The sequence below is a fragment of the Haliotis rufescens genome, unplaced genomic scaffold (assembly GCF_023055435.1).
Source record: "Haliotis rufescens isolate VD_foot unplaced genomic scaffold, xgHalRufe1.0.p SCAF_7, whole genome shotgun sequence".
Classification (NCBI taxonomy): Eukaryota; Metazoa; Mollusca; class Gastropoda; order Lepetellida; family Haliotidae; genus Haliotis; species Haliotis rufescens.
In genome coordinates this window covers 46,367,577-46,390,249 of record NW_025964361.1, presented here as the reverse complement: position 1 = coordinate 46,390,249, position 22,673 = coordinate 46,367,577, and the positions used below count along the sequence as shown (strand labels likewise).

The 22,673-nt window shown below is 41.7% G+C and overlaps 2 protein-coding genes across 2 annotated transcripts; both read right to left on the bottom strand.

Annotated features, from left to right (window-relative positions):
• Positions 1 to 1,543: 1,543 nt before the first annotated feature.
• LOC124143667 (penicillin-binding protein 4-like) lies at positions 1,544 to 10,864 on the bottom strand. The gene is made up of 5 exons (XM_046512693.2): positions 10,403 to 10,864; positions 6,329 to 6,508; positions 5,201 to 5,464; positions 3,631 to 3,878; positions 1,544 to 3,035 (listed from the first exon to the last, which is right to left on the bottom strand). The coding sequence occupies exons 1-5, from the start codon at positions 10,705 to 10,707 to the stop codon at positions 2,368 to 2,370; spliced, it is 1,665 nt and encodes a 554-aa protein (XP_046368649.2). The 5' UTR covers positions 10,708 to 10,864; the 3' UTR covers positions 1,544 to 2,367.
• A 1,423-nt stretch (positions 10,865 to 12,287) lies between these two features.
• On the bottom strand, positions 12,288 to 22,424 carry LOC124143665 (penicillin-binding protein 4-like). The gene is made up of 5 exons (XM_046512692.2): positions 21,903 to 22,424; positions 19,852 to 20,031; positions 18,351 to 18,614; positions 17,635 to 17,882; positions 12,288 to 14,798 (listed from the first exon to the last, which is right to left on the bottom strand). Exons 1-5 carry the CDS (start codon positions 22,205 to 22,207, stop codon positions 14,107 to 14,109), a joined length of 1,689 nt encoding a protein of 562 aa, XP_046368648.2. The 5' UTR covers positions 22,208 to 22,424; the 3' UTR covers positions 12,288 to 14,106.
• Between the last annotated feature and the right edge of the window lie 249 nt (positions 22,425 to 22,673).

The following is a 22,673-nucleotide window of genomic DNA, read 5'->3' as shown; positions in this document are numbered from 1 at the left end:
GTGGCCCAGTCGTCTAAGGCGCCGTGATTCGCTGTTCAGAGTTGCGTCTGAAACCTATGATTGTGGGTTCGAATCCCGGTTCGCCCCGATTATGTTTCTAGGTTTGTCAGCACCATACCCGTGCTCGTGGGTTTCACCGAAGTGGTAAATGTTTTAGACCTGCATCACTTCGGGATTTCCTCCCACATTAAGCTGACACGTAGCGATATAATTTGAATACTGTTAAAAGCGGCGTTAAACCCAACTCACTCACTGATGACTATTTACAGTCCGCTGTCATATAGCTGGAATATTGCAGCGTTAAACGACAATCAAACAAACAAATGATGTAACTAAAATAAGGTAATTCGTTGGGACTAATAGCCTCACAGAGAGAAGGAAACAGTAGGCAAGGTCAGATGTGAATTTCCGTTTATTATAGAGTGGCTCGCTGTTGTAGACACATTGATAATTCAAAATACATAAATCATTATCAATCAAATTTGACATACAATCAATCAAATCAAATTTCACACACCAATAAACACGTTCGATGATGAACAGATTACTTTCAAACCGACTTTAGATTTAATTTGTCTTAATTTAGAATGTTACATAAGCATAATAACGTGAGTACATTATGAGGATTTGTTTTCTGGAATATGTATGTTGGTTTGTTGTTGTTTAACGCCGCACTCAGCAATATTCCAGCCATATGGCGGCGGACTGTAAATAATCGAGTCTGGACCAGACAATCCAGTGACTGACACCATGCGCATCGATCCACATATTTGTGATATGATGACATGCATCAACCAAATCAGCGAGCCTGACCACCCGATCCCGTTAGTCGCTTCTTACGACAAGCATAGTCAAACATGTATGTACGGTATTAACATCACACATAAGAAACGTGTTATACCCGCTCACGATGTTCATTGCGCCCGGGATCCCTGCCCAAGGGACTGTATCATAGCAGTGGGAACACAGGTAAATAGTCTGTTGAACAAGCTATTGTTGCAGAGGTCGATACACAGAAAAAAGGTGTTTTAGGTGCAGCAATCTAACGTGAACAGCTGATAATGTTCTTTAGATGTAATTTCACAAAATACACTGTACTAAACTAAAAACAAAACTAACAATGCACACTACAATACAACACAAAACAATACAAAATAAAACATATTTGGACGATGCGGGCATTTAGCGAACAAGCACAACTAATAAAAGCAATAATAATATTTACAATTTCTAACATAGAGCCTATAAGACAAATGTGTTTCTGTATCATCATTTAATACGATTTCTGTGTGTGTGTGTATCGATTACATGATTCAATAACGATCTTGTTCTGAATTTCGAAAATTATTTGATTGCAGGATTTGCAAAGCATGTGCACAGATATTTTCGAAACTTTTTCATGGTTTTAATTAAGGTGCTTCGCGGAGTAAGACCCGTTTTATCACAATTTAGACCTTGATTATCGATCAGATCGTCTTGTCTGGGCGGCGTCATTTTGTTTAAAACAAATGCAAGTGATGGAATCTGAGTGGTCCATAGGAGAGGATCAGAAGGGACATAACTCATAATAACCACTTGTGGCGCTACGATCGAGCCCAGGAGTTCCAGCCTAGTTCGGCAAGGGTGGAAACTGGATTTTTATGGTCAGTTAACTCTCGGGAAGATGGTTGGACCCCGGAAGACACGTCTTCTGACGATGATGGCTCATCTCATGTTCTTTGGAAATTTGCAGTTTATGTAATAAATGTAACATGTTATATGCAAAAAGTATAGGCGATCTGTGAAGATCCGTGTTAGAATTGGTCTTCAGCAACCCCTAATTGGTCTTCAGCTTCGTAAGAAGCGACTGAGGGATCGGGTGGTCAGGCTCGCTGACTTGGTTGATACAAATCATTGTACACAGTTGCGTAGATCGATGCTCATGGTATAAATTACTGGATTGTGTGGTCCACACTCGACCCTCGTCACATTGCTGGGATGTTGCTGAGTGCGGCGTTAAACAATAAACAAAACATGCAAATATAGTTTAATATAGGTTAATTGTGTGCGTCCAATCAAAATGGAACAACGTCAATGAATCAGATTAAGTAATTATTAATGTGTGCCAGCAAATGTTGTTGCCGTTATAGCCAATTTCATACCGTTTTCGTGAATTTTTGTGAACAAATGATAATTTCTTGCTAGCTCCTCATTGTGATTGCATTTGCAAGATATTTAAACCAGTGATTTTTTTTATGATGATTGCGAATTTGTGTGACTGACATTCAACGTCTGGCAACATAAATGCCAGTTTCTTTGATTTACAGAATCGTAAGATGCATCAGGTCGAAATTTAGATATTTTCAAGATCGCAGTCATTGGTCCATATCACATAAACAAGACGACGCAAACTGATGCGAACACCATAAGGAGGTAGCTGAACTCCTTGACGCTCTGCCCATTTGTTTCAGTCGTGGTACTTGTGAATATGTTTTTATCATAAAAGCTGATGCCCCTGCTAAATGTGAACTTGTAACTAATGTCGATTTTGTCATACCTTCCTTTGTTTAACCCATGGAAGATTATTGGGAAAAGAAATGTCGAATTTCCGGACCTGGAAAGCCACCTATTAGGGTCCCCTACATCAAATTTGAATGTACTTTTATCCAGTGTGGTATTGAGAGAACCCGATAACCTGTTGTAGTGAAGTTCCAATGACGACCCTGGTCCCCTCCTAACATCAAGGTCACCAAACAGATAATGTCCGTATTTGCCAACATAACAATCAAGGCATTCCACTTCAGCGTTCGTGACGTCGGAATTATTTTGAGTGTATGATAGCACAGGGAACGCGCAAGCCGTGGAAGAATTTAGCCAAGGTTGATCATCGATCAAAAGATCAGAAATATAGAATTTGATCATCCTTTCTGCATTTCTCGCATCCATTGTCCCTGCTCCGTTGACACTGACAAAGAATCCAATGCCCAGTTCAGGGTAAAATACAAGGGAGCTGGTATACGAAAATAAGTCGCCCGAGTGCATGAACTGTTTATATCCTGAAAATAACATTAAACATAAAAGAGCATAAACAATGCGAAGGTTAAATTCACACATGAAGTCATTATTCATGCAAAACTTACATTTCGTAGATTGTGTCGACACATTTTTGTAGTGTTTAGCATCCTAAGAAACATATTGAGGTTGAGAAACATATTTATGAACATAACTGCGGGGTTTGACAAGGAATAAAATATGTCAGATCTTCCTAAATACCTGATGTTAAATGTTTATCCACTGTGCTAACTCAACCCAAGACCACGCAGACCAGTGAAGATCCGGGGTAGAATAGGTCTTCAGCAACCCATGCTTGCCGTAAAAGGCAACTATGCTTGTCGTAGGAGGCGACTAACCCGATCGGGTGGTCAGGCTTGGTTGATGCATGTCATTGTATCCCAATTGTGTGGACAGATGCTCATGATGTCAATGACTGGATTGTCTGGACTCGATTATTTACAGACCGCCGTCATATGGCTGGAATATTGCTGAGTGCGGCGTTAAACAACAAACAAACAAACCATCCCGCCTTGTTAATTATGACTGCAATATTTCCAATGCAATGTACGATTCCAATAACCCTTCATTGTTTCTTACCTTTATATGTGGATGTGAACCATCCATAACCGTAGCCATACTTCAAGTCCATCACAGGAAATGCTGGCTTTGACAACGCTTCTCCGTCTATTATGCTCTCATGGGCCTGAAATGCCTCCGCAAGTATGTTGGAGTTGACCAGTGTAACGTTGTCCGCTGTCACCCCTTGCCTCAGCAGAAAGTGCATCCATTTAGCCATGTCCTCTGCTGATGACGCAATAGCACCCGCGGCCTCTCCTGGATGTAGGCTATGTAGAACCAAAATCAACAGATAAGAATACGTTTCCCATCGCCTGGGGGTCGGCTTGTTACAATGTGTGTTCTGGTTGTGAGCGTCATCATCGGCGTGGATGGTGCTAGTGCTGTCTACCACTGATCTGCTAAGCTTAGTCTCGATTACATACAGCTTACCGCGAAGTGTCTAGAATAATGCTGATTGTGGCGTAAAACGAAATTCACTCCTCACTTAATGCACATGCTTATAGCTAGATCGCCTAAGGATTGAGTTGTTACGATGCGTGACCTAATTATATTAAATATTTTCTGTCAGAAGTAAGTGGCCAAAAGTGTGAGTATTGCTGATCAGGTATTGAGTATCCGGTGAACAGCTGACTTGCCTCTGCATGTGTTTGTGACGTGTGCCACCGGTGGGGCAGGATACGCTCATTCGGTAGCATCAATCAATATTGGATAGTGATTCATCAACACGTGGTCATGTGATAGTCGAAATCGTACAATCGACTCTGCTTTGGGCAAACATTTCTCATGAATATATAAACTTTAAGGCTTTTGTCGCTTTTATGTTATCAACAATCCATCCCACAGAAAGAGTGCGTAAATATTTCTAAACGCTGACTCAAAAAAATAATATTCTCACCACACCACTGGAGCATCATGTCCCACACTGAAAGTGGCGCGACGGAGAGTTGAGTTTCTGGTGGTCACACTCAGTAGCCATTGTAACCCATCCATTATATCTATCCCCCTTTTGTTGGCTTATCGCTACGAACGGGACTCTTATGGCCTATATACATATCTGGGAATACCTAAAATGCTTTTGAAACTATATATTAAATATTCAAGCCAGTAAGTTTAAAAACAACCTTGGATATATTTGACGATTAAATGCATTGTTCATACGACCCGTGAAGATCCGGGGAAGAATAGGTCTTCAGCAACCCCTGTGTGCCGTGAAAGGCGACTATGCTTGTCGTAAGAGGCGACTAACGGGATCGGGTGGTCAGGCTCGCTGACTTGGTTCATGCATGTTATTGTATCCCAATTGCGTGGATCGATGTTCATGATCATGATGTCAGTCACTTGATTGTCTGGTCCAGACTCGATTATTTACAGACCGCCGTCATATAGCTGGAATATTGCTGAGTGAGGCGTTAAACAACAAACAAACAAAGTATACAAATACTTTTTGGTTTTTGAAACACAGCTAAAGCATATACATAAATAGTTCGCCCCCTAACGCCTCTTTCATTTCATGTGCTGAAAATGCATGTATATTTTCTTAATGCAGAAAGTAATTCTCAAACCAGAGTGATTAAATGTTATATCTCACTCGTAAATAGAGGGATCCATTAATATGAGCTCGTTCTCCACGTCAAAGTACGGTTTTGCCATTCCTGTTGCATTTGTGGTTATCGTCTTTCCCAGGACACGTGACTGGTTCATCCCCAGTGGCTTGAAGATTCGTTTCTCCAGAGTTGCTTCGTAAGATTCCCCTGACAACACTTCCACAATATGGCCGAGCAGAGCGTACCCCCAGTTGTTGTACTCGTAGGCGTCACGAAATGGTTGAACTGCTTGAAGAAAGCGGAAACGCCTGCGTAAAAGAACAATAACAGCATTAACAACAGTATTTCATTTACGAGGGGCGTTCAATAAGTTTTGCAACTTCAATATAAGACCAAGTCGCAGAATATCTTTTGCACATTTATTTTTCAATATAATCTCCATTCACCTCAATACACTTATTCCATTTATCCTTTAAACTTTTAATACCACTTTAATAGAAATCCGCAGATTGGCCCTGTAACCACGCCTGTGTGGCAGTTTTTATGTCCTCGTCATCCTGTCTAAGGCGCCGCGATTCGCTGTGCAGAGTTGCGTCCCTTGGGCACGCCAGAAACCTAAGATTGTGGGTTCGAATCCCGGTTCGCCCCGATTATGTTTCTAGGTTTGTCAGCACCATACCCCCGTCGTGGGTTTCACCGAAGTAATAAACGTCTGAGACCTGCATCACTTCGGGCTTTCCTCCCACATTAAGCTGACACGCCGCGATATAACTGGAATATTGTTAAAAGCGGCGTTAAGCACAACTAACTCACTCGCCTACTGGTATTGATGGGTCAAATATGACACTGTCAAGAGAAATCGGTTTCATTTGTCATCTACTTCGCAAAATTTAATCCAGTCGAGGTAAATAATAGCGACAGACATGCAACTATCAGTGATGTGACTGCTAAAATGTAACAAGAATGACGAAAAATGGCCAGGACGAATATGGGATTCTAACCCACGATTCTGACACACACGAGGGAGGCGACTCTGCAGAGACTCTGTCAGTGTCTTAGATAGCTGGGCCACCCGTAACCCCTGCTTCAGAACTGAATACACAGAAATGTGAGTATGGTATCAATTTGTCTGATAGAAATCGATGTATGTAAGAAAACATAAGAAAGTTTACTTGGAAAATTCAGTTCTCGTATAGTTGCGGGCGAATCCAGCAAATATGGGCATTACTGAAGACTGGAGCCCTGTGCGGTGGGTCAAAAGGTCCCTCAGAGTGGTCTCCCTTGTTCTCTCCTCGTCCACAAACGCAAAGTCTGGACCCAAAACGTCCTTCACCTTTGACGTCCATGTTAAACTGTAACACAGTACAAACAGCAACAATCATTTACAAGGTAACTAGGTATAATCATTACTGACATTATGGTTGTTCCCCGATAAACATAAATGCATTTAAACCGCATGAGCACACACCCCGAAAAAAACATTGATGGTCCCGTAATATAAAAAGAAAAAAATCTGAAAAAACATTTACCAACAACTGCATGTTTCAAACATTCCTTCCTAAAACCTTAAGAAACGGGGATAAAATATCTCTTGCTGGTACTTGAAATAAAGGTTCTTAAAAGCATTGTGGTTTACTCGGCTGGACTAACGAGTATATGCATAGTCCAATCAAAAATCGCGCAACGAAATCGAAATCCGGTTTGTAAATTGTCGTGCAGATTTCTGTCGATTGCAGGATTTGCAAAGTATGTGCACCGCCAACTCGTTGTCAGCAGATAGTTTCCAAATCTGTTCCTGTTTTTAATCAAGGTGCTCACGTAATTTGATGCATTTCGCGATGACAGACCCGTTTTATCAAATATAGATCTTGATTATCGACCAGATCGTCCTGACTACCCACCATTTTGTTTGAAGCTAATGCTAGTGATACGAGAGGTGGAATCTGATTGGTCAGTAGGAGAGTTTTAGAAGGGACATAGCTGTTAATAGCCACTGGTGGCGCTGCGATCGAGCCCAGGAATTCCTGCCTAGTTCGGCAAGGGTGGAAAGTGGACTTTTAAAGTCAGTTAACTCTCTTGCCTCGGGAAGATGTTTTAATCATCAAAGCGACACCTTTTGAAGGTATTTCGAGCTGATTTGTTTTGTAGTCAATTCGTGTCAGTCGAGGCGATGATGATGACAGTTGGTCGTGTTGTACGTCTGTGCTGATACTTGTGTGCGATTGAAATGTCCTCACGGTTTTTCCTTCAGGCTTATATTTAGATATGACCACAAACTTTTTGAACATAACAAATACTGGCTGTCCTTTCTCGTGTTCTGCATGACATGACAAGTTGTGCATGGCTCTTCATATACAGTAGTAGTATTGGTAGATTAACCATCAAAGAAAAACCGCATCGGGAGTTCGTGCAAATAATTTAGGTCCACAGATCTACGTCCTGCCAATACCAAAGGTAATGGGTATAACAAATAAAGTACTGTGTATTTGTTTTTAATACTCATTCGTGAAGGCACCGCCCTGAAAATAAGCATACAACTCTAATATATCAAAGCACGCAGTCATGTAGTGCCAGAACACCTTTCGCTAACAAATATTGAAACCTCTCAACAACGCTGGGCCTATTCAATGACATTGCGTGTACTGAGAGGAGCTAATGCACACTTGATGACCCCAACCACACTGCGGCGTATTACACCACTGCCACATGCTAATTTGCATATCACGTGATTCTCTCATTTGTAAACAAACGTTCTGAAATCAGAACAGATTAGCCCAATGCAAGCCTGTCAGTGCACTTTACATTATTGTTTTGTATAATTATAAAGATGTGCTGCAAGAACTTCGACAGTGTGGTGCATGACAATATACATTTATACATCAAAGTGACCGTTTCGCTGGGTATCCATAGAGCTTTGATGACAGCACCTGGAGCCCTTATCCAATGTTAACATACTATATCTACGCGAAATGTTTTTCACGTTTTATGTTATTTTTTAAATGAAAGCTAACCATTCTACGAGTAAGTGAGTGAGTTTTGTTTTATGTCGCTTTTAGCAATTTTCCAGCAATATCATGGTGGGGGACACCAGAAATGGTCTTCACCCATTGTACCCATGTCGTGAATCGAACCCAGGTCTTTAGCGTTACGAGCTAACGCTTTAACCACAAGGCTACCCGACCGCTCCTTACCATTCTATGAGTGAGTGAGTGAGTATGGTTTTACGCCACTTTTAGCAATATTCCAGCAATATCACGGCGGGGGACACCAGAAATGGTCTTCACCCATTGTACCCATGTCGTGAATCGAACCCAGGTCTTTAGCGTTACGAGCTTAAGCTTTAACCACAAGGCTACTCGACGGCCCCTAACCATTCTATGAGTGAGTGAGTGAGTATGGTTTTACGCCGCTTTTAGCAATATTCCAGCAATATCACGGCGGGGGACACCAGAAATGGTCTTCACACATTGTACCCATGTCGTGAATCGAACCCAGGTCTTTAGCGTTACGAGCTAATGCTTTAACCTCAAGGCTACCCGACCGCTCCTAACCATTCTATGACATATGTTTATCTAAATATGCAGAGTCGTCAAACATGAAACATGAAAAACGTATGCAAAATCTTGAATGGACTGTGCAACTTGTGACGAATCGTCATGGCCTGAAGCAGAGGTACTGTGCTGACCGCAAGGTAGGGCAAGGGACCTCAACAACCCTGTCGCTAGACTGACGTCACAGGGCATTGTTTCACTGGTGTATATCTTGTAAAATAGGTAAATTGTATCAACCAAATGAACATACGTCTGAAATATGAAAATAAGTGATAAGTGTGACCTGACGTCTCTCGTGAATTTAGGTATGAAAGCATTAATACTTGTCGAGATAAGGCCGTCTTGTATCAACTATTGTAGGTAACAATGCTAAGAAATAGGCTGTAAGTATTTTGTCAGATGTAGCATTGCATATTTGTTCGATTTATCGAGGCGAGGCAACAACCTCGTGGTTAGCGTTAGACGTTCTGTCATTGACAGATTGTGTTTCACAGACATTGTGACTATTATAGCTATAGCTATGTGTTAGTCAATTCAGGCATGGGAATAGTGTTCTTATAGTTTTGGTGTAGGAACAGGATAGTTTTTTCTATCCTTAACGTTAAATATCCGCCAACGCAATGCAAACTCTGGTTGTCACCTTTTTTTCGAGTGTCACGTGAGCACGTTAGCTAGATTCAGGGGAAGTAACTCTTATCTTGTTACATTACTGAAAGCACATGTCCTTGTCACAGAGGAAAATGTTTGTTATTGATTTTCAATTATGATAGTTCAATGCAATATTTTCAATTGCTTCTAAATGAGTACCTGCTTCTGTATTATCTATGTTATAAGTAGGCATTGTTGAGATATTATTCTATTTACATGTCATGGACTTTTGAATGTCCAAAGATGTAATCACTGATAGGTCAAATTATGGAAATAATTGTATCATATATATAATCGGGAAGTAATTGTTTTGATTACTTGCTTGTTTGTTGTTTAACGCCGCACTCAACAATATTCTAGCTATATGACGACAGTCTGTAAATAATCGAGTCAGGACCAGACAATCCAGCTAGCGTAATGGCATGTTATAGTGTAAAAGTGAATATTTGCATGTATTTCCCTTATGAAAATAGGTTTTACTTGCTAAATCTTGTTATGGAAAGAGTAAGTTTTGTATGATATGTATGGAGGTTGTTAATGCAAGTTTTTTTCTTCAGGTCAGAGTTCACAGAAATAGTAAATATTGTATTATCATTATTGAAGACGATTTGAATTGTGAGACTGATGTATCAGCAGAAGTATTATGTTGTTGTTGAAGAGTTACCCTGAAGTTCACAAGTTGCTCGAAGTAAACATAGGTCATTACATTTCCTGGAAAAGTGTTACTGTGTAAAATATATCTGATGTGTGTTCAAATGCATTCCGTTGTGCTTTGTGATTGAGATACTTTGGTCTGTATGCCGCATGAAATAAATGGAAGCGTGACCTGACATCTCTCTTGTTTTAGGTACAGTGTGGCGGTCGGGTAGCCTAGTGGTTAAAGCGTTCGCTCGTCACGCCGAAGACCAGGGTTCGATTCCGGACATGGGTACAATGTGTGAAGCCCATTTCTGGTGTCCCCCGCCGTGTTATTGCTGGAATATTGCTGAAAGCGGCGTAAAACCATACTCACTCATTTAGGTACAGTGATGTGTGACGATCACATACCTTCCATTACTGTCATCCAACATCATGGCAAGGAGGGTACTCGTGAAACCCTTGGTCACAGATCCAATTCCAAATAAAGTATCCTTGGTTACGTTAACTCCTTGTTCTATGTCCGCTTGTCCGAATCCCCGTGTCCACGTCTCATCACCCTTCACAACAGCCAGGGTCAGCCCGGGGACCTGTCTACACCGCATGACCTCTTCCACAAACATTCCCACCTTACTCGCCTGGTCATCAGAGAAAACCCCCGCCGACCCCAATGAGACAGCGGACATGAGCAGCAGCACTTGCATACACCACCTCATGTTGCTGCTAAAGTTACCACTGAATTCCCTAACCACACAATGTGGATATGAGCTCTTCTCGCAGTATAAGAACAGAGCAACCTCGTACGCTGAAGACCCCTTTCAACACAACCTGCAGTGAAAAGGACCCAGTTTTTGTTGTTTGAAAAAGGTGTACCACGAGACGGTGAATCACTCTTGCGCAATCATAATGTTGGTCAGGACTGGTGTAAATGGGTCAGAAAATAGGGCGGAGGGGAGAGAAAAGTAAAATTTGCGCTCGTTTGAGCACTTGCATACAACACATCGTGTTTTTGCAAAGTTAACACTGAATCGCAGAACCATAAACAATTGGTATGAGATACGTTTCTTTCACAGAATAATGATAGATCAGCGCTAAGATTCTGTCAATACAATCTACTATAAAGAGGGGGGAAGTATCTTTACCTTTGATAACATGCAAACAGTAGAGTCAGATAAGGGAGGTCAGTCACAGTTGTGAAATCTTAACGTTAGTCAGGGCTGCTGTAAATAGGTCAGAATATCGGGAAATGGAAAGAAAAAAAATTTGTTCCCGGCGTTTTATACAAATGTTTCATAATTACTTGCTTTGTGTGAGTGACCGATCGTATACCCTGTCTCTAACAAAACTCCCAGCCCCAAAATATTTAACGGGTGGCAAGGGGTCCCTCACGGGTCAGGGGAGACCCATCTAGTTCCTTGGTCGGGATGGGATGTTCGGTTGTATATCGGCACGTAGTTTTTGAGATGTTATCAATGTATCGAAGAAGTGTTCATACTGTTTATTGTTTATTTGTGTTTATAAAAACCAGGACCACTCAATATTTGATTTGAAATATATTTATGATACTTCAATAGCTATGAATTATTAGAAACAAGGGATGCATGTACTACAAGTTTTTGGATCTCTTATATTGTTGAATCCTTATTTGATATCGTATTTGACACAGATATCGCGATTATTATAAGGAATTACGCAAGGTTCATACTCCATGTACAACACGAGTGAGTGAGATGGGTTTAACGATGCCACTTTGAACAGTATCTCGGCTATATCAGCGAGGGCCAACTTGATGTTGGATGGAAGCCTGAAGTGATGCAGGTCATGGAGATCCCCATCAGCAGTCAAACACGGACATGGTGCAGACAAATCAGGGCACCTCTGGGGTTCCAACCCACAATCATCATTCTATTATGCCAGGAATACACCACAATCACAATACAACCATCACAATCCCCCACTATAGCATACTAACCCGTGAAGATCGTGGTTAGAATAGGTCTTCAGCAACCCATGCGTGCCGTAAAAGGCGACTATATTTATCGTAAGAGGCGACTCATGGGATCGGGTGGTCAGGCTCGCTGACTTGGTTGATGCATGTCATTGTATCCCAGTTGCGTGGATCGATGCTCATGATATTAATCACTGGATTGTCTGGTCCGGACTCGATTATTAACAGAGCTCATATAGCTGGAATATTGCAGAGTGCAGCGTTAAATAACCCACGATCAATATATACCCTGTACAATCTGAGTCGAGGTATGTATCAGACAGAACATCAAAACCAGTCATAGTTAAACTCTGTTTATTAAAACAATCATCATATACTTAACATATGTATACATTTATTGAATATTGCTACCTACATGTACGGCTACCTAGGGAGTCCATGGTGGTTCCAAGATCCTCAGCAACCTATGCTTGTCGGATGAGGCGACTTAATGGATCGAGTGGTCAGACTCAGGAGGCCAAAATACCACGACGGCGTGCCACAATACCACGACGGCGTGCCACCATACCACGACTCTGTGCCACCATACCATGACTGCGTGCCATCATACCACGACTCCGTGCCACCATACCACGACTGCGTGCCGTCATACCACGACTCTGTGCCACCATACCACGACTCCGTGCCACCATACCACGACTGCGTGCCGTCATACCACGACTCCGTGCCACCATACCACGACTGCGTGCCATCATACCACGACTGCATGCCATCATACCACGACTGCATGCCATCATACCACGACTGCGTGCCATCATACCACGACTGCGTGCCATCATACGACGACTACGTGCCACATACCACGACTGCATATCATCATAACACGACTGCGTTCCGACATACCACGACTGCGTGCCATCATACCAGGACTGCGTGCCATCATACCACGACGGCATAGATCGTTCATCATATCAAACCCAGATTATTCATACACCGCCGAAATATATCTTAACTATTGCTGGGTGCGGCGTTGAACAATTCACAAGAAACAAGTAATTTATTTACGAACGTCTCCCCGGGACTATCGCCCCAGCACAAAGACAAATAACTATATTAATAGTATCAAGTTACCGATTCACTTTGTCACTTCAGTTGGAGTTCACTGAGTTACGACAAAACCTTAACCAATATCGTGCCCGACTGCTTATCAAACATATATGTACGGGATACTCCAAATTACAACAGCGTTCTCTACAAGGCCTTGACAAGTTATTCAAAGTACCTGAGTTTCAAATGCGTCCTGATATTTAACCTACCAAAGCTCATATGAAATAATAAGGCCAAATACGTAAAAAATAAAGACTAGGTTCTGTTTAACACATGGTAAACAAGACTGCAATCAGATCAGATGAACATTAATGTTTGCATCATATCTGAAAAACATCGTCTCAATATATCACGGTCTCAAAACATTTCCTTCGTGAATGTGAAGTTGACTTAATAAGTGTTGCATTTTATTCAACATTTTGTAAGAATAAGCCATTTGTGTGATCACAATGTACATACACTTGCTTTGTGTAGACAGCAATGTCAGTAAAGGGGATCAGTGCTGAAGCAAACAAAAGTTTACGAGTTTGTGTTCGGCGGTCAAATGACATACATGTATACACATATACAGTTTTGCCTGAAGCATTATATAACCAGTCACATCAGGCCCAGGCCCCAGGTATTGGAGACAATGCCATTCTGTGCTGAAAGTGCTTTCAAAATGTAAAACTGAATTTGGTCATTTGTCATTTTACTAAACCATACAATTTAGCAGTTTAATCTATTTCAATAGATTGTGCCTACATTTCAATAGATTGAGCCTACATTTCAATAGATTGTGCCTACATTTCAATAGAGGACACAGCAACAATCAGCTTGTAAAGTAGAAACAAAATATTACATTTCATTACTAGTTATTTCAATTATTGAAAACAACCCTCCAAATTGTAACATTTTAGAAAACAAATCTTTTTTTACATCATACAAAATAACGTTAAGTATATCTTTTCATCGGTATTTCTCCAGATATGAACACAATTGATTAAACTATTTAATGGAAGGAGTTACCGATATTTATCATGAAAAATCCTCTTTGTCCAGGTAGAACTTTACACAGTCCCTACCACTTAAACAAGACTGCACAAAATGCTGCGAACACCATCAGAAGATTGCTAAACTCCTTTACAGTCTGCCCATTTGTTTCAGTTTTGGTACTTGTGTATATGTTTTTGTCATAAAAGCTGATAGCTCTGTTAAATGTCAACTTGTGGGGGAGACTGAGGTCAATTTGTGAATACTTTCCTTTGTTTAACCCATGGAAGTGTGCTTTTACAAGTACGGTAGCATTACCTGGCCGAGAGAGAAACCTAAAGGAACCCAATACATCCAATTTAAATGTACTTTTATCCACTGTGGCATTGAGAGAACCCTGTAACCTGTTGTAGTGAAGTTCCAATGACGACCCCGACCCCAGCTTAACATCAAGGTCACCAAACAAATAGTGTCCATATTTGCCAACATAACAATCAAGGCATTCCACTTCAGCGTTCGTGACGTCGGAATTATTTTGGCCGCTTTGTGGCGCCTTGTCCCATGGCAAAGGGAATGTGCAGGCCGTGGTTGAATTTAGCCAAGGCTGATCACCGATCAAAATATCGGAAATATAGAATGAGATAATATTTTCTGCAATTCCCTCATCCGCTGTCCCCGGTCCATTGGCACTTACAAAGATTCCAAACTCCAAGTCGGGGTAAAGTTCAAGGTAGGTTATGTAAGAATAGAAGCCTCCGGTGTGCATGAACTGTTTATATCCTGAAAAATACAGTAGAACATTAAATACTTTAATAATGTGAAATCTAAATTCATTTATGAACACATCACTTACATCGTGTATGATTTTAACGTGCGTTGCTCAACTTGAACAAACTTGTGGTGAAGTTATATGAATGGATAACTAAAAATCAGTGATTACACCAGGTGTTCGCGAAAGACGGTTGTGTATTATATAATATAATTATATCTAATGTCATGGTGATACTCTACAGTGATACAAGAACATGTGAAAGGACATTTTTGGTTGAAATATATTAGGAAGTAAAACTTAAATACTTCGACGAAAGAAAACGCTTTATACGTATGTATCAGTCTTTACCAAAAAAATAGACAAGAAGATATTCCAAAGGTAGCAAATACACAGCAATGGAACAGATTGAAAATGCACTCGCTGAGAAAATACAGGATCTTCGAGGACAACCAGGAGTGAGAGTATTCGTCGTCGTTTTTCCCTGAGTGTCTGTATTGAGTAGGCCGTGTTATAATATGACGAACAAGGTGGTCCCAGATGTGTTTAATTGGCGACATGTCAGGAGAGCGAGCTGTCCAAGGCACTCATTATGGAGTGAGTATTGTTTTACGCCACTTGTAGCAATATTCCAGCAATATCATGGCGGGGGACACCAGAAATGAACTTCACACATTGTACCCATGTCGGGAATCGAATCCGTGTCTTCGGCGTGACGAGCGAACGCTTTAACCACAAGGCTACCCGACCGCCCCTTGACATTATTGACCTGCACAAGAATGACGCTTGATACGCGCCGTGTCTTGCGTTGTCATGTTGAAACAAGATCCGTAGGTTCTGTTGTAGGTAAGGAACCACAGCTGGACGCAATAACTCGTCGATGTAACGTTGTGTTGTAAGATTAGCGTATAACACAGCAAGGTCCGTCGATCACAAATCCCTGTCAATACAATTACCCTGCCGCTTCCAAATGTGTCTGACCCGTGAAAAACCCGGGGTAGAATAGGTCTTCAGCAACCCATGCTTGCCGTAAATGGCGACTATGCTTGTCGTAAAAGGCGACTAACGGGATCGGGTGGTCAGGCTCGCTGACTTGGTTGATGCATGTCATCGATCCCAATTGCGTGGATCGATGCTCATGATATTAATCACTGGATTGTCTGGTCCAGACTCGATTATTCACAGACCGGCGTCATATAGCTGGAATATTGCTGAGTGCGGCGTTAAACAACAAACAAACCAACCAATCCAAATGTTTTTTGGATACATCAACGAGCCGTGCGCTCTTCCCGGCGACGATAGACAGGTTTGTTTCCTTGTTGTTTAACGCCTCGCTCAGAAATACTCGCTATATGATGACACTGTGAGAACAATCGAGTCTGGACCAGTGAATCCAGTGATTGACACAATCATCATCGATTTACCCTATACGGGATACAATAATATGCACCAATAATATGTGATGTGTCACGTGACTGTCCTCAGACACTCCACTGACAACCACGTGATTGTTGCACGAGTGCAACCAAAGTGTCTGGCTAAGGTTCACTTCAGTGAACTAAATCAAGAGTTAACAGTTTCACATGTACACGTCTTTCACGCATTTTTAAGATTGGTGTTCATGATTTGAGAACATCATTTCGTCTTCGAATCCAGATTCTAATTAGTTTGTATTTTGGTAAAGCGTGTGTTTGTTCACCAGTGTATTTATCCTAACTTAAACCAAAGACCTTACGTGACATGAACTGTAACACGTTGTACACTAAAAATATCGTAACAGTGCATATATAGCACCATTACCATTCTCTCTTCTTTATCAAAAGATATGGGGGCATCCTCATCACGGTTCAGACTACCTCCGTGGTCTAGTGGTAGAGCGTCCGCCCGGAGAGCGGAAGGTCAGGGGTTCGATCCCCGGCCGCGTCATACGAAAAGACGTTAAAAGATGGTACTTGTTGTTACCCTGTCTGGCAAATGGCATTAAGGGGCTAAAACAAGAACTGGTCGGCTTGGGGTCAGGATACTGTGTCCGAGTGGGGTATTTATGTTAAACTGCGGCATGGTATCTCAGTGAGCTAGCACTATAAATCGGCATCAGTCCGGACTAGTACAAGCAGCGACACAAACACACACACGTACAAGCACGTCGCTATATAAGTGCAATAATCGTGGACGCGGCGTTAAACCCCTTTTCACCTCACCTCATCACGGTTCACGTCAGAACAAGCTCTCATACAACCAATCAGATGGTTGCTTACCAGATTTAGAAAGTGACAGTCGGAATATAAGTCTTCCAAACTTCGAAAAGCCTAACACGGAGCGTTCCGAACAACAATTACGGACACTTTGACTGATTCCATCAAAATCATAGCCCGCCTTAAGGCATAAACATTTAGACTTTCTATAGACCGTGGGAGGTACTGCCATACAACCTCGACCATCTTTTTCAAAACTGAAGTGAAAATATGTCCAAAGCGTAGTTTGGAAAGGAAGTCACAAGTTTGAAACCAGTACCGTAAATTCGCGAAAACTGCTTTCTATTTGGTGATTTTGGTCGATCATTGTTCGATCTAACGTGACTTGCAATGGCATGACCTCGGATATTTGATTAGCTGAGAACTCATATCTGATTTTAATATGGTTGTCATTTTCATCATATTAAATGAAATTATTAAATTTTATCAAAGAAAATGTGGTAGCCACACCAAACACCCATTTGTGCTTCCTGTTGTGAATGCAATAGTAACATCCAGTTTTATGTCTTCCGCAGTTTTATGACTTGAATATTGCTCATTGCAGCGTACATCGCTCTTTTATGCATGCCATTAAGTTTGGATTGTGTCTTACCTTTATATGTCGATATGAACCATGCATAGCCATAGCCATACTGCAAGTTCACCACGGGATACTTTGGCTTTGACAAGGAGTGACTGGTAGGAATACTCTCGTGAGATTTAAAGACCTCCGCAAATGTTTTAGATTTGACCAGTGTGACGTTGTCCGCTGTCACCCCTTGCCTCAGCAGGAAGTGCATCCATTTAGCCATGTCCTCTGCTGAAGACGCAATAGCACCCGCGGCCTCTCCTGGATGTATGCTGCGTAGAATCAAGATCAGCAGATACAAAATGTTACTAATTCTCAATATTTCCATCGCCTGAACCTGCCCTATTGTTGTGGTAAGAGGATAATAATGCGGATTGTTGTTCATGCTATCAATCACTGAATTGTTTCGCCTAGATTATTCGATTATGTACAGGTCGGCTAGAAATTGTTGGAATGGTGAAGAATGTGGCTTAAAACAACATTCACTCCCTCACTATACCGCAGTTACTTCGCAGTTATCAATAATTATGAATCATTGCTTACAACAGTAATCAGGCAATATAATATAAGTTTCATTGATATTTTTGATAACTGGCTGATCTCAATGTGATAAACAGCAAACGTAGATACATGAATACCTACCACCTGACATTCTTAACAATCTGCATAAGCTGAAAACAAGTGGTATGTTTTTCAATTGTACAAATTAATTATTAAGCAAAAGTGATGGTTTATCTCACTCGTAAATGGAGGGATCCGTTAATATGAGCTCGTTCTCCACGTCAAAGTAGGGTTTTGCCATTCCTGTTGCATTTGTAGTTATCGTCTTTCCCAGGACACGTGACTGGTTCATCCCCAGTGGCTTGAAGATTCGTTTCTCCAGAGTGACTTCGTAGGATTCCCCTGACAACACTTCCACAATATGGCCGAGCAGCTCGTACACCCAGTTATTGTACTGGTAGGCGTCACGGGATGGTTTAACTTCCGGAAGAAAGCGGAAACGCCTGCGTAAAAGAACAGTAGTAGCATAAACACCAATAGTTCATTCGTCGCTGTGTTACAGTGTGGGGTAATTATGGGTATATGATATGTTAATATACGCTTGGCAAACCATAATGCGTTAACAAGTACACGATGACTGCGGTCTTGGGTCGGACAGACCACTTCCGAAATCCTTTGTACGCATAATGAGCATGACCTTGCCAAGAGTAATCAATATTACCGGGAGTTCAGGAGATGATTGTCGCGAACACCTGGGCCCACTTGCACAAAGCCATCTTAGCGCTTAGTTGATAGCAACTCCCATACTTTAGCATAGGCTTACGGTAGTCCTAGCGCTAAGATCGTTTTGTGCATGTGGGTCCTGTTGTCACCATGAGTTTCAGTGTTCAATTCTTGTAACGTTCACCACTATTTTGCATGTTGTGGAAACATTCACCAACAATCATGTTGCAAGTCCCTCATATTACCCCAAGTCAATATAACGGGAAACCTTCTAAGCGTGTGTAGTATACTCGTTTAACCCCGTGCGAATCCCAGGACAGCATTCAACACTTGTTTGTTTCTGACTAAACTGATCGGTTTGAAAGGCTCGTTGACTTGGCCGTGGGGTGTGGGAATAAAGTCCAAAGTGACACAGGTTGTGAAACCCACAAGCACAAGTATGGTGCTGATAAACCAAGCATCCCAATCGGGACGAATATTTGATTCGAAAAAACGTTCAGAGGACACTGTTGGTTGGTTGGTTTGTTGTTTAACGCCGCACTCAGCAATATCCCAGCTATTTGACGGCGGTCTGTAAAGAATCGAGTCCAGACAATCCAGTCATTGACATCATTAGCATCGATCCACGCAGTTGGGATCGATGACATGCATATCAACCAAGTCAGCGACCACCAGATCCCGTTAGTCGCCTCTTACGACAAGCATAGTCGCCTTTTACGGCAAGCATGGGTGCTGAAGACCTTTTCTACCCCTCTTCTTCAGAGGACACTGGCAAGTATAAATATAACATGTCAATGCAAAAAAACCACCATGTCTTGAAAACTTGCCGAAACAGATTGGCGCAAAGAGTCGAATTGCTGTGAATTTTTTTTATGAATTGATTACTGAAAATCAGTGATGACACCAGGTGTCCTGACGGTAGACAACTCTGCCGCCGAATTGTGGCGACCTAGATGACAGAGCAGGATACCCTCAAAACTAAATACTCTGGCGTGTAAAATCATAATATATATTCACTTGGCAAAATCAGTTCTCGTCAAGTTGGGGTCCAATCCAGCAAACAGGGGCAAGACCGATGGATGTAGCCCTGTGCGGTGGGTCAAAAGATCCCTCAGAGTAGTCTCCTTTGTTCTCTCCTTGTCCACAAATGCAAAGTCTGGACCCAATACGTCCTTTACCTTTGACGTCCATGTTAAACTGTAACAGTAATATACACGAATAGCAACAACAATATACAAGGGAAACTAGGTACACTCACTCATACTCATCACATTTCGACTATTCGTCACTGTATATAAATTAATGATGTAAATTGCAGAGACCCAAATCGTTGTATGTATACATTTTCATGCGTGAGGGTGGATAGGTATAGGACTGATATAAACATGAACATATGCCTGTAAGATAAAAACACAAAACATTGGGTGCCATTCTGAAATATACCTTTACAAAAACGTGTAAAATAGTTTTGAATCTATATTCGAGACAATTCATTTTTCATCAACATTCAATTACTGCAGAATACTCAATAACGCAATGATCTTATAACAAAATCAATTTGATTTGGATATCCTGAAGTTTGTATAACTTGATAACTTCTAGTCGTTCTGTAGTCATTCTTATACACAAGGTACGCTATCATACTATACACATTATTAACCAAAACTAAAAGTTTCCAATGAAATTTTAAATGGCACAGGTCGTTTCATGCCTAAACTATTTCCTGTAGGGCGTTAAATATTCAATCACTCTAGTATCGGGTGAAGTGCTGGCTTTATCCCTGCTGTGTTGTTGATGCTAGAGTATACATAGTACTTCATACAAACCATCCATTATGTAATTATTGTTCAGTGGAACATTGTTAATGTGAAGTAGAGGAAACAAACACCTTTGATAAACGAGACCATGACCATCTACTGTGAGAAAGAGAGTGACCTGGTTTTAAATCCATTTTTGGACAATTATATACAAATGATTACTCTTGACAAGATCAATATGGTGAGGTGAAATTGGGTTTAACGTCGCGTCCAAGATTATTGCACTTATATAGCGACGTGCATGCACGTGTATGTGTGTGTGTAGCTGCTTGTACTGGTCCGGACTGATGCCGATTTATAGTGCTAGCTCACTGAGATCCCATGCCGCAGTTTAACATGAATACCCCACTCAGACACAGTATACTGACTCCGAGCCGACCAGTCCTTGTTTTAGCCCCTTAAGGCCGAGCGCCAGACAGGGTAACAACAAGTACCATCTTTTAACGTCTTTTTGTATGACGCGGCCGGGGATCGAACCCCGGACCTTCCGCTCTCCGGGCGGACGCTCTACCACTAGACCACGGAGGCGGTCCAAGATCAATATGTGAAACCAAGGACCCGGTGACCAGACCTCTTCGGTGGTCTGACCGGATCTCTTCAGGGTCGGGTCCTCGGGTCTTTGTTTTCGCATACTGATCTCGTCAAGAGTAAGTATTCCTTTTGTCTTACCGAAATTCACGTTTGAAGTTTATGAAGGCTTTAAACCAACCTCTGTTTCATTACAGTAACATAGCTGCAAATCGTGAAATGTTAGTATCAGACGCAATTTTGTTTTCTAACAGGCGAGTCAGTATTCATTACGTGACAGGTTAATAATGATCATGTGACGAGTCAATATTCAAGGTCAGTGTCGTCACATGATTTAGTCACGTGTTACGAGTGTCGTCACATGATTTCGTCACGCGGTAAGGAATAACCAACCGAATTGCAAGATTCTTAGAGGAGGTATAACTGTCTAATAAATTTAAACCAGTCGAGGCGTGTCAGCGTTAGGAAAGGAAGCCCAAACTAATATAGGTTAACCGCGTAAGTTTTAAACCCACGAGAGCAGGTATCTGGTGTTGACAAACCAGATGCGAATCAAGGATTCAAAACCACGCGACGTAACATCGCACCACATAGCATTTGATATAGGTTTATTATGAGGTTATTGTATTCGTGCCTATATATTCACTCATCTAGAAATAGTGTCATAGAGTTGCTAGTTGAGGAATCGGTAGAATGTATCATTTATGTGTATTTATGACATACCTTCCATTACTTTCATCCAACATCATGGCCAGGAGGGTACTCGTGAAAGCCTTGGTCACAGATCCAATTCCAAACAAAGTATCCTTGGTGACGTTCACTCCCTGTTCTATGTCCGCCTGTCCGAACCCCCGTGTCCACGTCTCACCCCCCTTCACAACAGCCAGGGTCAGCCCGGGGACCTGTCTACACCGCATGACCTCTTCCACAAACATTGCCACCTTACTCGCCTGGTCATCGGAGAAAACCTCCGCCGACCCCATTGAGACAGCGGACACGAGCAGCAACACTTGTATACACCACATCATGTTGCAGAGCTATAACCGAACCGCAAAATCAGACAGAGGGTAGGCCTCCACGTAAAGTACGCCCGGCGGGAAAACATATGATATATGAGAGGCGACACGGGCTGAGATTGTAGATTAGCTTAGCTAGTTTTTACGCTGTACAAGAGACAAGTATGAGAGCAACCACGTGTACCGAACACGAGATGCAGGGACGCTGAACACGTTCCTCCCGGCAGTACCCTCATCAACAGACTCGCTATGTTTTACTTCAGATAACAAGGAGATACATACCAACAGTACTACGACGTGAGATGTTGAAGACGTCAATCGCTGACACAGCCGTGTTAATCTTAATGCTACGTAGGATTGATAACATATGTCGGTTCATAGTTATTGTATGTTGAAACGACGTTCTTCTCATAACAGACATGGGATACTAAGACATACTTGATAAGAAAAAGTGATAAATTGTTAAATTTCTGAATGA

Bases quoted from the DNA above. Each gene is read 5' to 3' on its own strand.
- LOC124143667 (XM_046512693.2), bottom strand. From the start codon at position 10,707: ATGAGGTGGTGTATGCAAGTGCTGCTGCTCATGTCCGCTGTCTCATTG. The intron at 5,465-6,328 runs GTAAACTTTCTT...TCTTTTACGCAG, and splicing joins ACGAGAACTGAATTTTCCAA to GCGTTTCCGCTTTCTTCAAG. The intron at 3,036-3,630 runs GTAAGAAACAAT...TGTTATTTTCAG, and splicing joins GTTCACATCCACATATAAAG to GATATAAACAGTTCATGCAC.
- LOC124143665 (XM_046512692.2), bottom strand. From the start codon at position 22,207: ATGATGTGGTGTATACAAGTGTTGCTGCTCGTGTCCGCTGTCTCAATG. The intron at 20,032-21,902 runs GTATGTCATAAA...TTACTGTTACAG, and splicing joins TTGGATGAAAGTAATGGAAG to TTTAACATGGACGTCAAAGG. The intron at 14,799-17,634 runs GTAAGACACAAT...TGTATTTTTCAG, and splicing joins GTTCATATCGACATATAAAG to GATATAAACAGTTCATGCAC.